The sequence below is a fragment of the Haliaeetus leucocephalus genome, unplaced genomic scaffold (assembly GCF_000737465.1).
Source record: "Haliaeetus leucocephalus isolate CR32 unplaced genomic scaffold, Haliaeetus_leucocephalus-4.0 Scaffold216, whole genome shotgun sequence".
Classification (NCBI taxonomy): Eukaryota; Metazoa; Chordata; class Aves; order Accipitriformes; family Accipitridae; genus Haliaeetus; species Haliaeetus leucocephalus.
This window is the reverse complement of record NW_010972652.1, coordinates 792,787-814,798: the sequence shown is the minus strand read 5'-3', so window position 1 is coordinate 814,798 and position 22,012 is coordinate 792,787. Positions and strand designations below refer to the sequence as shown.

The 22,012-nt window shown below is 40.3% G+C and overlaps 1 protein-coding gene across 1 annotated transcript in view; it reads left to right on the top strand.

The window, feature by feature from the left end:
• LOC104831216 (cGMP-dependent protein kinase 1) overlaps positions 1-22,012 on the top strand; it is a 79,763-nt gene that overhangs the window by 4,657 nt on the left and 53,094 nt on the right. Inside the window, exon 3 of the mRNA XM_010566635.1 lies at positions 6,752-6,826. Coding sequence (XP_010564937.1) covers positions 6,752-6,826 — 75 coding nt within the window. The remainder of the gene's footprint in view (positions 1-6,751; positions 6,827-22,012) is intronic.

Sequence of the window (22,012 nt, the reverse complement as noted above, 5' to 3'; positions counted from 1 at the left end):
GTAATGCTCTGCAATTAGTAGCAGTGTAACGCTATTTAAAAGAATCCTATTTATAGTGCAAGAAAAGTAATGCTATTTATAGCACTATTTATAGTTCAAGGAAGGTTGTCCCGTGTCCTGACCAGTTCTGACTTTTTGTGATAGCTCTTCTCTTAGATGATTGTTTTATAGGCATGCAAATAACTGTAGAAGCTAATTTTAATATCGAGAAAATCTACTAAGGCTTCTGTGAATTTGAAAAATTGTGCAGGCACTGTTCTGTTAATGAGGAAAAATAGCATTTCTTTATATCCAGATACAAAGAATATTACATTTGGTTTGTTACAGTGGTCATGGTAAAAGTTCAAATTGAGTTATACACACGGTAGCAATGGAAACTGGAAGTCAGCTTTACCAACAGTTGGAAGCTGTTCTGCACAGAAGGAGGAGTGATGCATGTCATTAAGTTTGCCTAGTAATTTCTATTACAAGACAAGCTCTTTGCTTAATCAAATGTAACTATTGAAGCAGCAATTTTCATGCTCTGTGTGTGTCTCGATCTGAAACATTTCAGCAAAATTGATATTGCAATTTCAAAGAACAAGTTATGGGAAAATATCGTTTTCTTAATGGTCAATCCATTTCCCTGAGAAACTGCAGAATTTCAGTCTTACTGACAGTAGGGGTTAATATTACTCATTGACATTATCTTGTCATCAGGGTAACTCTTCCAGCTTCCTTGTAAGAGTCTTCCCAAAACATCAAAAGATTGTTCCGCAACACCGGAGAGCCACACTGCCAATACAGCTGCCGTACTCCCATGTAGTTAACACTTGAACTGTAAGAGTCACACCTTGGTATCACAGCAAGTTATTCCTAAGAGAGATGGAAGACTGGTCTCTGGATTTGGCAATATTATGAGCAATTGCAGGGCTGTTTTAGTTGCTGGAGGGTTTTGAGGGTAATAATACAGGAAGCTTTCTTTGTAGGCATCAGCCAGGCCACCAAGCAAGATCTGGTTGAGCTGGCTTTGAGATGGGACATTGCTTAAGCATGAAAAGATGAAATGGTTTGCCTAAAATAATTTCTGAAATTCAAAAAGTATGTATTAAAATGGTACAGGGGTGAAGCAGTGGCAGTTGTAAATACTATGAGGAAAGCCAAACTGTAGTCCATGGTGGGTCTTTAATTACCAAACTCTCATGATGTCAGTGCTGCCTTGCTTTTTAATTTCCTTGTGAAACAAGAAGGCCTTTACAGTCACAAAAACACTTCAAAGATGCCCAAGAAGTCATATAGCTATTTCTTGCAAATCTATGTAGACGTGCTTTGCAACAATGGATTTTCAGCATGCTTTTCTGATGTAGCAACAAGCAGAGTCGAGATATAACAAAGAAAACGACGGGCAGTGCAGCAAGCATTTGATGTGTCCCACAGACTTCAAGCCATTTTGTTCCCACTTGTCCTGAAAATATTTGTTACAAAGGACAACATTGACATTCTTTCTGTCTTGCAATTACCTTTTTAAGTCCCTTCCTTTACCATAATGATGAATTTCAGTGGGATTTGGTCCTTAACGCTCCCTGACTTCATCAGCAGTCTTCACCATGCAGGAGGTAAGATGAAGCCAGTCATCCAGCTCCAACCAAGCTGTAGGAGAAATTTCAGCTGACTTTGCTAAGGCTTAACGTCAGATTATGCCACCTTTCGTTCCCGTGTGAATGAATAAATGTTGCTCAGGAACAACCTGCAAGTTGAACATCCTTTTCTCTAAACTGGAGAGATACGGACTGTTTGGTGGGGAAGGAATTGGCTGGATGGTCGCTTCTGGAGAGCAGTGGTTAATGGCTCAATGTCTGGATGGAGATCAGTGACAATTGGTGTCCCTCAGGGGTCCATGTTGGGACCAGTACTGTTTAGTATCTTCATCAATGACATAGACAGTGGGATTGAGTGCACCCTCAGCAAATTTACAGACAACACCAAGTTGAGTGGTGCAGTTGACATGCCTGAGGGATGGGATGCCATGCAGAGGGACCTGGACGAGCTTGAGAAATGGGCCCGTGTGAACCTCATGAGGTTCAACAAGGCCACGTGCAAGGTCCTGCACCTGGGTCAGGGCAACCCCTGGTATCAGTACAGGCTGGGGGATGAAGGGATTGAGAGCAGCCTTGGGGGTGCTGGCAGATGAAAAGCTGCACATGAGCCAACAATGTGCGTTCGCAGCCCAGAAAGCCAACCACATCCTGAGCCGCATCAAAAGAAGCGTGACCAGCAGGTCGAGGGAGGTGATTCTCCCCCTCTACTCCGCTCTCATGAGGCCCAGCTGCAGTACTGTGTCCAGCTCGGGTCCTCAGCACAGGAAAGACATGGAGCTGCTGGAGCGGGTCCAGAGGAGGGTCACAAAAATGATCAGATGGATGGAGCACCTCTCCTGTGAGGAAAGGCTGATTGAGCTGGGGTTGTTCAGCCTGGAGAAGAGAAGGCTCCAGGGAGACCTTATTGTGGCCTTTCAGTACTTAAAGGGGGCTTATAAGAAAGACTGGGACAGACCTTTTAGTAGGGCCTGTAACAATAGGACAAGAGATAATGGTTTTAAACTTAAAGAGGGTAGATTCAGACTAAATATAAGGAAGACATTTTTTACAATGAGGGTGGTGAAACACTGGCACAGGTTGCGCAGAGAGGTGGTAGATGCCCCATCCCTGGAGGTGTTCAAGGTCGGGTTGGACGGGGCTCTGGGCAACCTATAGTGATACTGCAGTAATTCATCCTCTGGCAAGAACCTAATTGTAGGAGATGCATGATGTTGTTGCCTCCAAAGTGTTTCAAGCTTGGCCCTGTCGTGGCTCATGTTAGTGAATTTTCCCTGGAGAGGTTACTAGATTTGTTGCAGAAATACAGTTGGACTGATTGGGGAAAAGTTAACAATTAATGATATGCTCAATTTGATGGATTAGTCCTCTAGGAAATTTTCTATAAACGTCTTCTGATAAAAATTGTGTAGACACAAGTGGGACAACCTTGACCATCTGTTTTGTAAATCAATTTGAATAAACATGTACAGACACACTTTACTTGCAGCTACTTTGTTTGGAGATAAAACAGGAGGAAAAGGTTCAAAACCTGTTCCTAACATTTTGATTGTTATTAGCACCCTGAGAGAGAAGTTAGTGCAACTTTTTAAACTTTTTTTTTTTACATGTACCTTTTGAACCCGAAAGAGTGTTTGAAAATGTTCATCGATTCTCCTGAACTATAAGAATATTTACACTGAAGTTGATTCAGGTTCATCTTTTATTTATATGTGATTTTTTTTTCTTCCATATAATTTATTTATGTTGAAAACAATGTTTTGCTGGAGCACTGAGACGTACCAGGTGTAAATTCTGTGGGTGCTGGGAGTGCAAAATTGCCTAATGCAAATGTTAGAGAGGGGAGCTGAAGGATAAGAGCCACTAAAACTCAAGGCACAGCTGCTGCTGACAGGCTGGTAGTGCTACAAAAGTATGTGGTATTTGCAGATACTGAGTGCTAAATGCTGGTTTTTCTGTTCATTGTCTTCTTCGGTTACGCATATCAAGATGCTACAGGTTATTTTAAGGAAACATTTTAAATACATCAGGTATTTTCAGATTTTTCACTTTGCATTTTACATTTTTGTCTGTACTTGAAAGGCTGATTTTGTTTTTTAATGGGGATAGCTATGAGGTGTCAAGAAAGGTTACTGTATCAACCCTTTTGGCAATGGAAATTGGTGAAAAATAAAATAAAAAAAGTATTATCCTAGCATGACTGACCTTATACAAGCTGAGCTGAACTCTTTCATTGGAGACTTTAGGTTTTGCTGCTTTACTGTTTTTCCCAGTTGGGGTGAAGTTTATCCATGGAGAAAATTGGTTATGAGGAGAGAATAGAAAAAAATGAAAATAGAAGACTATGCAAAGAAAAAAACCGAGAAGTTTTCTGATTAAATTCTTGGTGAAGTTGTGACCAAGATGATACTTCAACAGTGTTGAGATAGGCAATAAAAAAGTAACTCGAGTGAACTTCAGTATCTTGCTGAGTCCTAAGTCTTGCTTAAGATATTTTAATGAAAAGCTTAAGGATATTAGACAAACTGTTGTTAGTCCTTTCAGTGACTTTTTCTTATTTGCCCATATAATGTTTCACTAGACAAAGATTTATTTGCATTGCCAAAAAAAATTTGGATGTTTAACCCTGCCACATTTTCCTAACCACATGAAAGCAAAACAAGCCTAGCTATTTTAGATTGCATTTTAAGCCTTAGGTCATGTCTTATAGCATGCCAGGAGGATTACAGTATTATGTGTCTCACTTAATTGTCTAAATATCTGTTTGTGGTGCAAGTGAGCATTAACATACACATCTTGCTTTGCTTTCACTGTCATCTTTCAAGAGTTTCGCTTCATCCTATGGCGCATCTTCAGCACAAGAAAGATAAACCTTGATGTCTTAAATGAGCTGAATTTTTTGTATTTTCACTGCTGGGTAAGGAATTTGGGGTTGAAAAGATACTCTGGTGATTAACACGTCTTAATATTGAAAATTACAGCTTGCCTTGTTAAAAACCCTAACACGATTTCCATGCAAGAGCAAAGGGCTCTTTGCCTTCTCTTCCTCATTAATGAGTTCCCATTGCTTTCCCCATGCTGTGTAAGTGATTCCCTAGATTGTGCCATTTAAAATATTACAAATTAAAGTGGAAAACTCTAGGAATTTGTGTGGGCAGAGGATATTTCCAGAGCAGCAATGACTGTAATTACATAAAAGGCCCGTTACAGCAGCTCTAGATCTGAACCAGTATAAATACCTCTCCCAGCTGTGAGCTCTTGCCTCATATTTATTACAATAATAGGTAAAATATGGCTTTTTCCAGCTGCTGTTCATAAAGCAAGATAATTAAGCCTCCTTTTGTTCTTCTGGAAGTCGTGTCCCTGCTTGCTGCGTGCACATGGGGTGCCTTGCTTAGGGTCAGGCATCTCCTGACGCAGCAGGACACTTAAGTACCCACTTAAGACCTTATGGCATGTGTAAGCTCCTTGGGCAAAGCACTGTCCAAACTGTTTTATTGCACTCAAGGCCAAAGGGAGTGCAAAGTCACCCTGGTTAACCTCATACGTTGCAGGATATTGCATTTCCCAGAGCTGCCCTCTGCTCAACCCAAATACATTAGGTTGATGAATTCTGCTCATTGCTGTATTTTCACAAACAGCTGGGGTTGGAGCTTTTCGGTCAGTAGGTTGTTCATCTGTGGCTCTTTATCCTACATAACGTCATGTGATCTGAAACCAAGGGATTTAGGGAGAAAAATGCAAACGATCTGCAAACTGTTACCTTTATTAACCTGCCCTGTATTTTCCTCACCTGCTGAATAGCATTAATTCTCTTTCAGCCTAAAAGTCTTTGTTGAGAGAGGGCCATATTAAATATTCTGTTCTTATTCCTAAACTGGTAAATATGGTCCTAAATGGTGATTTATTTTTTTTTCCAAATTTTTTCAACTCTTCAATTAATTTTTTTTTTTCAAGTTCTTAATAGCCATTTCTGTTCTTCAGGTCTATGTTTAGTGCTTCAGGAGTGTCACGAACATATAGAAGCCAGAGGAACTACAGGACTTTCATTTCTGAAGCTGTGACCTTAAGGCAGAGATTATTCAAGAGACTGTAGTTTGCAGCAGTTTGTCCTTTCAAATTAGCGTAGTTCTTTTCTAATTTTGCAAATGGTGCTTGCTTTCTTGAAAAAAAACCCTGTGTGACAGACATGCTGGGAATAATGGAAATGCATAGTAGGAGCTATGCTTTTCACCTGGAATATTTTCAGTTATAGGTATTAATTGATTTCAATTATTAAAATTACTAAAAATATTCCATTTCTACTTCCTACTTAGTCTCTGACGCTGTGTAATATCACTACCAAAGACATAACCGTTGTATTTTTTTTTTTTCTTTCTCTGGAGTGTTGCTTGTTAGTTGATTAAATAGTCATTGGGTCCATTTGTTTGAGTCACTCATGATATAAAAAGATTTTCTAATTCTTTTTCCAATATGTCTATGCCCTTTGTATCTCCCCTGGGACAGAGGATGGTGTTAGGGGACTGCTCAAGCTACTCGCGGCTTGTACGGAAGACAGCTCAGCACCAAGTGTATCAGGCCCTCCTAACATTTCACCCCATCTTACTCCATTTAACCCAATTAAAGCCAAATTTCCTCTTAAATGTTATCAAGCAGTTTGGCTTATGACAATTTGTTTGCCTTTCTGCCCTCGCTTTCTTTTCCTTCTCTGCTTCCCCCACCCATTTTATTTCTCTCTGCTGTGTTTTTGGTCACTTTTTCTCTTAAGATGAGAAATAAAGATTATCCTTCACTTTGAAAGCAGAGAGATTTCTAGGGTTTCTTGTTGGAGGACAGGGATAAGGTGGTGGCACCTCACCATCATGGGACTACCAGCTACGCTGACGGATATTGATGGGAGGGAAGACTTCAGCAGTAATTGCAGGGGGCTTAGTCACTAAAAAAGGTGGATAAATAAGTTTGGATCTTCTTGGCATTGGTTATTGCATTTCCACCCCTTTTCCAGCACGTCTGAGGCCGTGTTTCCCAGCAGATGCTGGGCCCTGGCCCCGGTTTGGTTGGTCACAGCCATCCTCAGCATCAATGGACGGCTCCTGGTTGCTGCCAAAGAGCCATGTTGGCTTGCTCGACTCCCAAATGGAGACTCTTCCTCTAAAAATGCCCCTTTGTTTTTACAGCTCCTTCAAACATCTGATTGGGGGCCTAGATGACGTTTCCAATAAAGCCTATGAAGATGCAGAAGCAAAAGCAAAGTAAGTGTTGCTCGTTGTGTTCGGCATAAAGTCTTAACCTCATTTTTATTGATGGTACATCACTGTAATTCAAAAAACTCCTGCTTTTTCTCAACACAATAGTATAAAACAGCTTAAAAAGTAGTGAATTAGGTGCTTACTCTGAATTTTCCTCTGGATGAATTTCCTTCTGTCTCCCTGGCTCTCTCCGTGAACATGGGAGGATCTCCTCAGGCCAGTGCCCAAAGCCAGGTGGTCCCAAGGTCTGTCTTAATCACAACATTTGAGTCCTCAGAAATGTTGGATGTTCGAAAAATTCTCTTGAAATATTTTAAGGTGAGAAATTACAGATCTTGGAAAGCTCTAGTGGTGAAGGAAACTGTTGAATATGACTTGTTTCTTTAGAGAACTCTGATTTTTCTGAGACATTTTCACGAAGTCAAAACGTGTTCCGAGACAAAAAATGGGAAATTGAGTTTGTCATTTGTGAATGAATACTAGAACTACCTTGATGTGAAGCAATATATTCATCTAAAGTCTTACTATAAATATACATTCCTTTCAGAAGTGAGCTGTATTGTGATTTAAAAATATTTCAAAAAAACCCCCTACTCTTCATTCATTTTTGATCTACAGTTTGTTTTTAATAGGAAAACTTTGTTCTGTCTGTACTTTGATTCTATACCAACAATAAAGCTTTTGAAGAGGAACATGCTCTGATTAGAGGGATACTGAATATAAGCCAATATTATTCAAAGGCAAAAGTTGTTTAAAAGAAAACTGAAGTTGCTCTACACAAAATTATTTTACTTTTCCTCTTATAAAATAATCTTACTTCTTTTCTGATTTTTTTATTACCACATTAAAGAAGGGGATAGGTGTTTTCTCAAAGTCAAATGCTCGGTGTGACTGTTAATCAGTGGTCTGCAGCCATCTAAATTTAAGATTGCTCTTAAGTTATACATAGTAACTTCTCATTAAACCAAAGGGGTTTGAAATAGTGTCTAACAAAGGTATTTGGCACTTCTGTGGAGAGAAAATGAGAAGCCTTAATTAGTTAGTTGATTAAAAATAACTTTTTGTTTGTTTGTTTCAGAAAGTAAATACTGAATCCCAAGAAATTCAGTTTCTTGAACAAGACTTGCTAATATTGCAAAGTACCCACAAATTAAGATAGTATTTTCTTTTTTATCATCTTTGAATGATACTTGGAATGCATTTTTAATGATGTTTAATTTATTTTAAGATACTAGAAGGCACCCCAGGGTTGCATTTTAGTTTAGAATAGTATTTCCCTGCCCCAAATCAAACATGTAAGCTTTCTTCTTCAAATACTGAAGTCCCCTAAAATTCTTGTTGACTTAATTAAAAAGGCAGGAGGCTATCAGCCTCTTCTACCACCCCAGAAAACCGGTATTTGGGGCACAGAGTGCAAAGTCAAATGGACACAGTGCTATAGCAGCAGAGAACTAGCTATTAGATGGTATAGATCAATATGTATTAGTATTATATATATTAGCTATTAGCACCAGCTGAAAACATGGCATTTTAATGCCAGTAGCAGCTTATGCAAAGCATTTTACAAAGTGTTGGAAAATCAACTTAAGCAGCTTCAGAGAGATGGACCCAAGTATCCCAGGCATGTGCTATTATTATTTTAGATTTTTTTTTTTTTTTTTAGTGTTACTATTTGGAATATACTGATTTCTGTCTGAACAAAAGGGAAGAAACCATTGGTAATGAAACTGGGGATTTTTTGTTTTAGTAATAACAAGATGTTGTTATCCCAGAAGCTTTTATAAGGTTACACCACAACCCATTAGCACCAAGCAAAATTTGCAAATAGGACTTGCCATTTCCCATTTCATAGTCTGTCTTTTCACATCTACAATTTTAAGCTCTATTATTAATAGAGTATCACGTAGTAATTTATTATCACAGGAAACGTTTGTGTATGCAGATTGTATCAGAGGCTTTTTCAGGGTAGTTTTGTGAGTTTTAGGGAAGGGCTTTCAGGATCCCTTATGCGCTTTATAATGTGTTGGGGGGGGGGGACTGCAGCTTTGGACCTATTTTGAATAAACTCTTCATTTTGGGAACCAATGGGCTAATGTTGACCTTAACATTTTTGAGCTTTTATCTTCTTTGTTCTTCTTCTTCTCTTATAATGGCAAGTATTTAATCCCAAAGGAAGGGCAAAGCAAAGGATTCTTGGTGATGGAGGAATTGTTCCCCCAAAAGAGGAATTGATTAATTTTGATAGCATCTTCTCTATCTTAAAAGTCAGAGGCCTATGCTTGGGTCCTATCACTCGAGACTGTAGGTGACAGTGACATTATTGCCCTTTGCATATTGACATTTTGACTTTGAAAAAGCAGAAGGGATCAGTGCTGTCTGCCTGGAGAAACATTCAAAAAAAGGAATGCTTTTTCAAAAGATACGGCATTTATTAGTCAAATATCATATTCACATTTGAAAAAAAAAAGAATAGAAGAGGAAAAAAATTACAAAGTTATGTGGAGACTAAAGCGAGATGCATTGTAAGCTATTTCAGAAAGCTTTGTCACTCAAGAGTTACTGTTTCTATATCTCACAAGATAAAACTCCTCTGGGAGAAAAGTCTACTTGGCAGAAATTTTAACCTGGATTACTTTTCAAGCAGCTATTAATTAGCTCCAGCTAGTTGTCCTTCAAGGGCTTATCTTTTCCAAGGGGAGGTTTGTCAAAGGGAAGAACTCGAAACATCAAGCGTATTTGGGTTTGGTGAAGCTTCACACAACTCAAATCACATAAAAACTATTTTTTCCTCTTTTTTTGCATCCTTGTAGCTAGCATCTCATTTTCAGTGCTTGTATGGCAGGTGGCAAAAGGCCTTTGGATGGCTAGAAATTTTCTGTATACCTGTGCCTCACCATGTGTCGGGTGGATCAGGATGATCTATGCAAAGGCCAGATGTTCAGCAGATGTAACCATGCAGAGTAAATACATAAGACATCGTTGTGAGACGTCATTATGGAGTGTCAGAGCCTACTTTTGGCTGGTGTGGTGGCCACATTCAGGGCCAAAATGTGAACAATTTAATATTTTCTTGTCAGTTGCTCGCGGTTAAGAGATGGGAACTGAAATTGTATGTATAAAAATATCTGCAAAATGGCAGCAAATGTATTTTCATATGAATCTACCCTATCAAGGTGATTATTGAATTCCTGTTAATTTGTAGGCTCCTGTTCAGCAAAAGCACAGGTTTAGACTACATCCACTGCAGGGTTCATGTTCCTAAAGCAGGACTTGGGCCTTGGACAGGAGTTCATTGCAGAAATGACTACCAAATTGGTGGCATTGGTGGGATGGTTTTTTATCTCCATGCTGGAGCATGACTCTGGGGTCACAGAGCTGGTAGTCCCGGTGCAGACGTGACTCAGAGGATGTTAGGCAGAAGTTACAGGGTCAGAAGATCTTTCCATGTATCCAACAGTCCTCCAGCTCTGAAAGGTCTGAACAACTTTTTGTTGAGTTTATCTCTTGGTAGCCTGGTGTTTTCCCAGCCAAGCCTTAAGATATGGTTAGGGTCCTCCTAGGACGTGGGAAAATGTTCTAGCAGTCAAACTGCTGTAGACAGCTGACCTACAACTTTCTACCCTTGGGCATGATTTGAAGGAGTGAGCAAGCTCTGCTCAGCTCTTGAAGGCAAAGAAAATACATACCACCATTCAGAAATAGTTCAGCTGAGCAGAGGGGCTTCCTGCACCACTAAATGAGGTGTCACAGGGGGACCGTGGCTTTAGGTATCTGCATACTGGCCGTGGTGGTTGTAGGTGTCTCTCTGTTCTGCATGGGCACCTTTGGGTTGTGTCCTAAATGCCTGGCTCTTGGCCTGCACAGGCAGCCAGACGCCCAACACAAGGCTGTGTCAATGATCCAGTGGGAAGGTCCCCAGGAGTCCCTGCCAAGCAGACCTCGAAGAAAGTTGTGTTTGTTCTTCAAGGGCTTTGGCCTTCCCTCAAGAAGACATCTCTCTGTCTAGGAAAGCAAGTGTGCACCTGGGCCACTGAAAGCAGTGGAATTTAGCAGAGTTGCTTATGTGCCCAAGCTGAGTCATCTTTGGTGCCACTTTGTGAGCTTCCTTAAAGTCACGTGACTACAAAAATTGTGGCTTTCATCTAAATGGAAGAACTCCTTTTTTTATCCTCATGGTTACAGGGGTTGTCTTTATAACATGAGCTTTAACCAGCTAACACCTATTTCGGAGACACTTTTCCCTGTTTTTGCAAGCTTGGGATTGGCAGTTCTCCTTAACACCCATTCTTTGTGTTCAATCTCTTAAATTAGAAATCATCCACATATCATCTGTGAGACTATATAATTAATAGTCTACTCCTCAGATATATTCAGATGAGTTAATAAATTCATTGACTAATGAATATTAGAGTTGCCTCCTTACCAGAGAAAAGGTGAAGGGAGGAAGCAAACATTTAATTCAGTTCACATTCTGAGAAAATGGGAGTTTCAGAAGAACGGTGCTCATGTCCCAGTGTCAGGCCCAGCCACATTGGTATTTAGGGCATGAAGGAGATACGTAAATATAAGCAGGAGACCCATCTAAGTGCAGATTACTTCCAGGTGGAGCCACTACTGCAGCTCTCATAAATCCAAGAGGAAACAGGTGGTTTCTACTGCAGTTGTTGGTGCCAAGTGAGGTGAGGGTTCAGTGAACACTGTTACCTACAGGCACGCAATCCTTTGGGCTGGCATCTTCCTCATCCAGGAACTCCTGAAAGTAATCGCTGCGCACTACTTTAACTGCTAAGAAGGTCATCAGGTGAGGTTCCCTCTAGCTTGGTCCGACCTTTCCGTGACATGGCTGTAGCAAGGGAGAGTCTCTCCCGTGGCACAGAGACAAGGATAGCAACAAGGTGGCCCTCCCCACCAAACTGGGAAAGCTGGCACCTGCCTGGGCTTTGCCTGGCCAAGCAGAACCTATCCGCTCCGATGCCCAGGGTCCCTGCGCTCCTTTTCTACTGTCACATCCAGAATTATCTGCTAATGTTGATCTCCTGTGGCAGCGGGGCTTGAAATTAATACCCTATTGAAGTCCAGACGCTGGTGCCTTCATGCTGTTGCTTCAGGCTCTCTGCAGACATAGGCTATTTTGATTGCACTTTTTGCTGTTTTTCTTTTTCATTCCAGCTGCGTTGCAGCCCTGGGGGAACACATCCTGGTACTCACAGCCAAACTTGTCTCCTTTTCATAGGACTCGAGAAGGCAGGGACTTTTGTGTAGGTATACGATACCTTTTCCTTTCCTAACAGCTCTGGCCCCAAGCACCTTTCATCTTTACTTGGGCTGTGTTTTAATACAGAGCTACATCCAAACCTTTTATTTTACTGGCCAGTTGTCACTTTTTTCCCTTTACACTGCCTCTCTCACTACATTTATTCATAACAAAGCATCCTAGCAGTTCATTGACTTAGTTTTGGTACAGAGGGTGGTTATTAATATTTTTCAATTTTATATGCATACTTTGTACATACTTTTCCCCTTCCACCCTGGCTTTAAAGGTAAAATTGACTTTATTCCAATGAGAAAGGTACAGATATAGCTTTCTAGTTTGAGCAAGTAAGGTGGTACGGTGCCCTGTCTCATTTCCTTTCATTTGCTACTTACAAAATGGTACTAGGTACTGCAATACCTTTTAGCACTAGCTTTTTTGAAGATGCCAGTTTAGGAAAAGTTTTCGGCTCCCAGCCATAAGCAAGTGCCTATGTGCATGGCTAGACTAAAGCCTGCTGCTGACGTCTCCCACCAGCTGGTAGCTGGTGTGCAGATGCCATCTGCTGTTGAAGGCTTCCCCTGAGCTGTGTCCAAGTATCGCATTTTGCAAGATGAAATCCCTGTATCCCTCAGTCTATCTAGTTTCTCCCTTGCCAGCGTGTTTACAAAGGAAAGTATTTTCGCGTGTCCTGTGTGGCTCCTCGGTGCTGTTTCTTGGAGGGTTGCTGCTGGCACTACGTGTGTCTCCGTACTATACAGCCTTTTCTTTTGCTTCATGAGGTTGTCTTTGAGAGTTATTTTAAGAGTTGAAGTTGTCTCTGGGAGTTGAAAGCTTATTGCACATGGATAGGTCTAAATATTAGTAAGTAGCACAGATCCAGAGGAATAGATGTGTAGAGAAAAAAACGTAGGTGACAAAGACCTGCTGTACAGACTATTTGCATTTCAGTGGGGTTTTGCTTAGGGCTACTTCAAGTCTGGTTCCCTGGATTCAACGTTAAACAGTGCTTGGGGCACGTAAATCAGCTTCTGAGGCATGTCTTCCAGTTTAGCGTCACCTGAGAGGAGCCAAGCTCTTGTCCCATAAAGAGACGTGAAAAGGACCTGTCAGGGGACTTGCTTCAGAAACACGCTCCTCATCTGGGCCAAGAGAAATTTTAATGTACCTTGTATATAAAGACTGCTCTTTATTGATAACCTGATCGCAGTGTTTGTCTGAAGGTGGTTGGCAGTGATCTGGTCACACGTGTTGGTGTGCCTGTAATTGTAGGTTATCTGCTGTTTGGTGGTCTCTAGGTGCAAGTTCTGACCAGCCTCTCCGTAAACCTATTAAGGCTGGAGTTGGCCCTTCAGCTCCGAAAAACGGGCCATGGCACACAGTAGAAACTAGCTTCATGCAAACTCCTGTTTTGGTAAGCTGGGAAAGCTTTGCACGTAGATGCTGTGTCTGCAAGCACACTGGAACATGGTGGTTTTGACATCCAGCCAGTTCGCGGATTTTGGGTGGATAACAAACAACCCTGTGTATTAGGAAAGGATGCTTTTTATTTCTTTATCTTGTTTTCTTTTAGTAATACAGATAAGATAAGCCAAGAAAGATTTTAACTCCTGCCAAAAGGGAAATTTTCCGAGTTAAAAGTTCCAAAATGGGAGCTACCAATTAAAGAGAATGATTTAATTAAGGTCTAGCTTTCTGTTGGGCTGCAGCTTTTGGAAACTTTGGCTGAAATAATTCACTGATGCACGGACTGCGATTAGATTAGTAATTTTTCTGCAAGAGAAAATATTTTCTGGCTTACAGCATTAGGAAGGTCTGAGCAGCCTGAGAGCTGTAATAATTGGCTCCATCTCCTTCTGTGTCAATTGTTTTCTGAATTAGGGACCATATGGGAACTAGCTTTTGCTTTGGCTATCTGTGGTGCCAGACTTGGGGGGGAAACCTCATGGGATGTGCAAAAAGGGTGAACAAAGCTCATTAGTGCTATAAAAAGCAGAGGTTACAATCATTTCTTTTAAGCTGTGTAAATAATTAAAATAATTCTCCTAGCTGGTGAGTGCTGTGCAGAAATTATAACTGATCATTGATACCTCTTAAGTTTGTATAAGTTTAAATAGCTTGCTGCTTAGAAAAACCAAGATTTTTAGATGGCTTTATTTGGCCTCTGGTATGCAAGAGCTTTTTTTCTTTCTGCTGGAGAACTTTGCTTATAATAGAGTTTAGCCTTAAATAATTTATAATTTCATCCTGAAGCCACTGGTGGTTTGTTTCCAAGTCTGGCTATTGGATTTTCCCAACTGCTGTAAGAAATAGGTGTTTACTTAGAAAATAAGATCTCAGAAATCATTTTAAAAAACAAGAGCCCATCAAGAGAGCATGCAGGGTGATATCCCTAAATGAAGGTAGTGGAGACCGCTAAACTGTGACTTTCTTTTTTGAAGGTGAATTGTTGTTTGCTTGCAGTCTTGCATTACTTATGCAGAGATCTGCATCAGGTAGACTTTATGGCTGCTTTCCTCTTGAGAAAATGCACTGTGTAATGGACTGCATCGCTCATGAGGGATATATTAAAATAGCTTTTAAAAACAGGTCATTTTTATTTAGGTAATAATCTATATGCTTTCCTCTCGCTAACTTGACCTTTTGATAGGATAATGGGCTGTGTCAGATGGAAGCGCTAGTGAAAAAAAAAAATCAGTGCCTTCGAAGCAGGCTGCTATTACAATATTTTACTGCATTTGTTTTATAGAATTAGGGCCCATACTGATGAAATAAAAGTGCAGTAGAAGGCTTTCTGACGATGATGAGCCTCATTCCAGAGGAAACAGAAAAATGTTGCAGTGAATGCATCTGTGTGTTTGGCAGTTCCAGTTGTATGTGGTGGCGTTTGGTGGAAACAGAGGTCTGTAGCATTAAAACATTTTTGCACAGTTTCTGGGTCTGCACATTTGGCATCCAGCACATTTTCGAACTGTCCTGAAGATTTATCTAAATAGCTTTGTAAGGATTACGCCACTGGAAGATGGGCTATTTCTGTCCCGCTTTCATCTTCCGACATAAATAAACAGAGAGGCACTTGAACAGAGTCAAATGTATTATAAATAAAACAATAAAACTCAGTGATCCTTCTACTATAGGGAGCTACTGATTTTTGGAACTGCTGGAAATAGTTGTGGGATCATTTGTGGCTTTTCCAGCGCCAGAGCTGCCTGCTAGTCCGGTTGTCCTTGGTTGTACCTTACTAACTCCTATGAGATCCAACAGGAGTTGGGTCAGCCCTCACTTTTGTGTCCAAGTGTTGGTAAGGGAAAGAAAAGAAGGAAACGTAGAGCCAGTGAGAGCTGAAGGGCAAGTATGTGGGTGATGCTGGCACCTGGGGAAGGTCTGGGAGGAAGAGATTTGGGCTCCGGGAGGGAAGCACCAGGGGAGGAGGTGGGGGAGCACCGTCTCCCTGCTGCCGAATTGTCTTGGCGGTGCTGGAAAAGGTGTTGCCAGTTAAAGAAGTTTATTCCTGTTCACTCAAGAAACTTCCCAGGCTGGGATGTGATGGGAATAGCTCCAAAGCTCTGGAATGTTTGTGTATGCAGTTGTTCGAACAGCAGGGAGAGGGGAAAGAGCGGAGGGTGGAGGTCCATATTTCAAAGATGAGTGAATATTAATTGTTTTCCCTGTGAAAGTTAGTAAGCGTGGTACCCAAAAACTGCATAGCAAATTCAGTTGACCCCTGAACAGTAATTGTGTCAAATTCGAAGATGAAATTCAATCACCGAACTGTGAAATGGAAGAAATTTAATCCCGCTGTGAAAGACTCAGTGCAGCCTTAACCCCAAAGTTACTGCTGAAACCTACATCCCACCAGCAGCTGATGCACCGAAACAAACCTTTTTTCTTCTTTCCCTTCTTCCTTGTAAAGACTACTTAATCAGTTTTCCTGAAGGCTCAAATTAATTTCCATAGATAGCTTACAGGCTAAATGTGGTTCACATTAAACTCAGGATTTCTACCCGCACCTCATCCTTACCTGGTGAGCACGAGCAACATTGGACCACTGCAATATTGCCATCACTCAACTGCAAGACTCTTATTTTGATTTCTCTTAATTTTGCCGAATGTTAAGCACTAAATCAAAGGCAGGCCAAGAGGCACTGTAGAAGAAGAGCCAATGATACTGCCAAGATGGGTCTCTGCCTTCACTGCTGCCAGCAGCCGGCGGCAGGACCCACACAACACAACGTTCGCCTGTTTGGGTGCAACAAGAAGGTGACAACCTGCCACTATAATAACTTACTCTGTAACAATGAGTAAAGGAGGTTTATTTAAAAAACCCTGTTGCTTCCAATATTGTTGACAGATCCCGAGAAACTGCTGCCATGGGATAATATTATTATTTTTTCAATTTGCTTGTTTGCAGCACTTTGGGCATCCCAAATGGCACAGCTGGGCAGTGCACTTATTTATCCTGACTATGCTGTGCTCCACTTACATTGATTTGCCTTTGGTTGCATTTGCTATATTTTCTCAGTGCCTGAGTGAATACTCTATTAAGTGATTTGAGAAGCGCTGAGCTCTAAATCTTTAAATCATCTGGAAGAAAAAAAAAGGAAAAACTGTTCTCACCCCACAGCTTTTACGTAGGTATAGCAAGATAAAACATCAAAAATATAGGTAACGTGAAATTTTGAATATATGAGAAAGCTCAGTGTCTGTAAACCTTTAAAGAAAAGATCAAAGTCTGATCTTGCCTATTATATTAGACGTTAATGTAAAACTACCTGGAAGTTTATAATAGGGCTATCGTAATTAAATTTCTGATGTAAGTTAAAATGACCTCATTCACGGCTGTATTTAAAATTCATTTTAGTAATGGGAATGAAGTGTTTCTAGCTCTATCTGCTCAGTATACCATTACATGCAGACATTTTTGCACTCTGTCTTTAATATCTCTTAGGTTTTCTTACTTCATTTTCAGGTGTGATTGTCGGGTTGCTCTACACAAGACATCAAATAACATAATTTTTTTATAGCAAAGCAAGGGATTAGTCTGATACAATGGAGCTCAAAAAGCATTTGTGGAATTGCAATTGCAGTTTGCTTGGCTATTGATGATCTACTGTGAATAACTGTGCTGCACCTCCACCCAAACCCATCAAAGCTACAGGTGCATGTTCAGATCCTTGTACTGAACTTAGAGTCTCGGATTAAATCACAAGCTTTGCCAGACTTTGGTGCGTTTCCTAATCCGTTATGCTTTAAGAAGATGCTTTCTAATAAAGGTCTATTTCTCTACACTGAAGGCTGTTTCTGTGCAGAAGTGATATCATTCATCTTGGATGGCAAAATGTAATTCTTATTGCTTGAAATTCTTTTAGGAGCCAGTAATCAGAAATGGGCTGGCAGCAGGCCAGTAAATGGCTGTGACTCTTTTAACATGCAGGGAAGTTGCCAGGGAGTCCCTACAGATGCTCATTTGGGGGGGGGGGAGAGAAAAAAAAAAAGCTAACTACTTGGCTGCTTTGAAACATTACCCATCTCCTTAAATTCCCCTGGCTTCCTAGCTTGCCTTCTGATTTCATACACTTAGGGAAATGAATGTCTTAAGTTTAGCTTTGAAAGATGTTTTGCAATCTCATTATTAACCCCACTGCTTCCAAATAAGCTATTTTAATAACTATGCAATAGTTGAATTGTTATATTTTACATCTGGGTCAGATTCGAACGTGAAAACGTTTGTAAGAGTTGAGCATGTGCTTAGTGAAGGCATGACCTCCTGCTTGTGAAAAATAGCGTACCAACAAGAAAATACAGCTCCAAAGTTCCCGTCTTGGGGAAGCAAGAGCTGCACGGGATTACTGCTGTTTCAAATGCGCCCCTGCTAAGTATTGCAGCTGACATTTAAAAAAAAAAGAAAGAATTACTTTCATCTTTTATTGCTGCAGGCTTTGCAAAGGGTAAAGTCCTGCAAGACTGAGTGCTGGGAACAGCCTTCTCCCGGTCGTGGACCGCACTCAGCACCTCACAAAGTCCCCTCCAAAATTAAATATAATCAAATGCTTTTCTCCAATCGACTAAAATGAAACTCTGGTCACCTAAACTTCCTTTATGTGAACTTGTTAAATGCAGAAGCAAAATTAAGAGTATTTTCTCTTGTTTCTATATGTGTTTCAACCTCTCTATTGTTTTTTAAATCAGGCAGATTTTTATGATTGCCTTGTTATCCAGGACAGCTATCATCTATTGCTTCTGAAAAAGGGAAAAAATATTCAGACTTCTCAGGAGAGAAATAGAAGGTGTAAAGGCTGGAAACAAGCAGTCCTGTACCTTCACTTTCGTAATGGGTTGCGTAAGGGTTGGTGATGGTTTTGGATGACAGCATACACAGAGGTGGGAGTCTCTTGAGTGAAGGGTCCTTTTAGAGTGAGTCTCTCTGAATGGCTTCAAGCATTTTGCAATATTATTTTGAACACAGATGGGGGAAAGAAATTCAAATGTTTGTTTGACCTGCAGCATCTCCTATGCCATTTAATAGAGGAGCTGAACAGAAAAAAGCTGAGCTCTAGGTGCGCCAGGGGCCATATCGCTCAGGAAGTCAACATGAGCCACTGATAATGAATTCCCCTTTCAAGTCAGTGGATGTTGGATGTCACAGTTTGGCTTGGAAAAAAAAAAAAATCATACTCACCTGAGCTATTTTAATTTTTCCTAATTTTCCACAAGTTGTAGTGGATGGAAGTGCTCACTCCTCCTATTCCTGGGGCTCAGGAGGGGCTTATCTGTGTCACCCCTTTGGAGACTGCACAACAAGGGTGCTCAGAGATAAACGCTAATAGGATATTATTTGTATATGGGTGCTTGAAAGTGCCTTTAGAAAAAAATTACTACATTCACATCTATTCAATTATTTTTTGTTATGGACTTCTAAAAATTATTCCGAGCTTGAAATAATTTATAGTCACATTACTATCTCTCCCATTTATGGTGATCTTGTTATGATGTGAAGAATCCTACTATCATATAGGCAGTTTGCCAGGGCAATCAAATTGATAATTTTCCTGAAGTCCTGCATCTTTCATAAACCCCTTTCACTAGATTTTGGAAGCTAGTTCTGTTAAAAAAAAAAAAAAAAAAAATCCAGGAACACATTCAAAACACATCAACTTCTTCAAAAGCATGAAGAAAGCATCTGGACTGGTCTTTACTCAGAAAACCATTTTTACAATGGAAGTGGTTTTTCAGAGAACTTCAATCTATATGCCAATATTAATTTAAAATTATGAAGTCCACCTTACAGGGTCCTAAACCCCCATGAAATTAGTGCTTGTTGCCCCATTCCCACAACACAAAGCTTCAGCGTCAATAGATGAGAATCGATAGCAATTTGGGGCGGTTGGGTGATTCAGGATCAGACCTGCAGATGAGGAGAAAGTATTTTGCTTGCTCTGAAAATGAATAATCTAGAAAACGATGTGATTTCAGAAAGTGGTATGAATAAGTTAATAGTCAGCACTCAATAACTCCAGTCTTTAAAATATATATGCCCTGTATTTATTTGATAAGCTGTAGGGTTACGTGGCTTTTCCATTAGAAAGGGACCTGTACCCAGCACCTGTTTGTCATATTTATACATCTAATGAAACATAACAGTGCCAGCTTAGACCTGTTCATCTGTATTTCACGCTTTTGCTCTTTACTCTCAGTTTCTATGGGAACGTGGGCTGTTACAGCAATAGAGAATAAAGAAATGAAGAGACGTCTTCGAAAACATAACTCCATTTCTCTGCTGAATTGCCAGCGTGGTATACCAGGCACAAACATGCTTAGAGCCAAATAAACTGGGAAAGGAAAAATCAAGGCAAGTTAAAGGCGAGAAAGTTGATGGTAATTGAGTTTCCTCCTTCCAGAAACATCTTGACTGGGTGTTTTTATGCTTTTTGCTTTAAAAATGATGCTTAAAAGTTAGGTTTACATTCTCTGAGGAGGAGATAACAATTTGCATTGCTTGCCTTTATGGCTATTTTAGTGTAAAGTGCTCCACTGCAACTGAAAATAAACCAACACCCTTTCCTTTTGTGTCTTGGTTTAACCCGGCCGGCAGCTAAATACCGCACAGCCACTTACTTGCTGCACCTCCCGCAGTGGGATGGGGGAGAGAATTGGGGGGGAGTAAAATTCATGGGTTGAGATAAAGACAGTTTAATAGGACAGAAAAGGAAGGGAAGATAATAGTAATAATACTAAAAATAAATAATAGTAATAAAATACTAATAATGAAAGAATTAGAGTATACAAAACAAGTGATGCACAATGCAATTGCTCACTACACGCTGACCGATGCCCAGTCAGTTCCCCAGCAGCAGCCCCAGGTCAGCTTTCCATACAATTTATGTAGTGAGCATGACATCATATGGTCTGGAATATCCCTTTGGTCCATTGGGTTCAGCTGTCCCAGCTGTGTCCCCTCCCAACTTCTTGTGCCCCTCAGCCTACTCACTAGTGGGGTGGGGTGAGAAGCTGAAAAGTCCTTGACTTACAGCAACAACTAAAGCATCAGTGTGTTATCAACATTATTCTCATCCTAAATCCAAAACACAGCACTCTACCAGCTACTAGGAAGAAAATTAACTCTATCCTAGCTGAAATCAGGACATTTTGGTATAGTTAACTACAGCTCATGAGTTGGAAATGTGATATTCATGTACAATTCCATAAATTTTGCAGGGAAACGTACTCTAGTTCATATATTACAGTATATCATTTAGTATCCACTGCTTCAGTATCTGTTAGTGAATCAAGGTGAGTAATGTAGATGAGCTGAAATAATTAGTAGGAAATAATTAGGAAAACCTCCTTAAGGACATTACTTGCAGTGCCACGGTGTGTATATGAATTCCTTACAAGATGTTTGCATTTCAATCTGACTTGGAAGAATATAAATGTAATGCTTTGAATACGGAGTGTCTAAGGCCATGCTAAAAATGTAAAGGTAAATTTTACATCTTTCAACAGGTCTGGATTTAAAACCCAGTGGATTTGGCAAACAAAAAAAGGCTTTTGAAGCAGTGGGGTTTGGTAGGGCTAATAGCAGTAAGACTTATAAGCAGTTCCTGAAACATATCATTCATTTGTTTTAACGTTCATGTGCATCAAGGTGGATGTTCACAGCTGTGGTGCTGAATATCTAGAAATGTCTATCAGCAGCAAGATATTCCTCGCAGAATCAGCTGAAACAAGGGCACCCTTTGGGATGCTAAGTAGTATTAACCTTAGGCTGTATTTTTCTCACAAATGCTTATTTTTACGGCCAAGCAGGCCTGTTCAAGACTATCTGGTCTATAGACTCTCTCCAGAACCTGCATTTCTCTGCAGGTTGATGTGGCAATCACCTTGAGATAACCATGCTCTTGACAGATGGCTTTTCTTCTTGCTTCTGCCTTCCTTGAAGTTGGTTTGAGTTGGTATTACTGAGTTAGGGTTAGTAAGTTGTAGTGTGAGAGGAACTTGTGTGGCTTCCCCCATTCCCACTGTTTGGGTCTGGAAGGAACAGGATAGCTAAAAACCTTTAACTTCTCGGTAGTGTTGAACAGCACCATGAATAACCCTGGGCAAGTTGCTTTTCTCTGTCCTTTGGCTTCCTGCTCTGAAAAAACAGCACTTAAGATCTAATCCAAGGTACTACATCAGAAATTGATACTATTATATTATCTCTATTGTCCCATGTTACAACTTCAGGGTATGTCTCAATGTCTATGCTTCCTGGTCACTTTGTTCTTGCAGTAAATTGATTTTAAAATTATCTTTAATGTTCAAAAGGGGTGTGGTGATCACTTGACCTTTTAACAGAGCATCTAGAAATAGTTTTTTAACTATGCCAGGAAGTTGGTTTTGTGCGTCTTTCTTTTCAGGCATCTCTTTATAGTTGGTATTACACATATATATATATA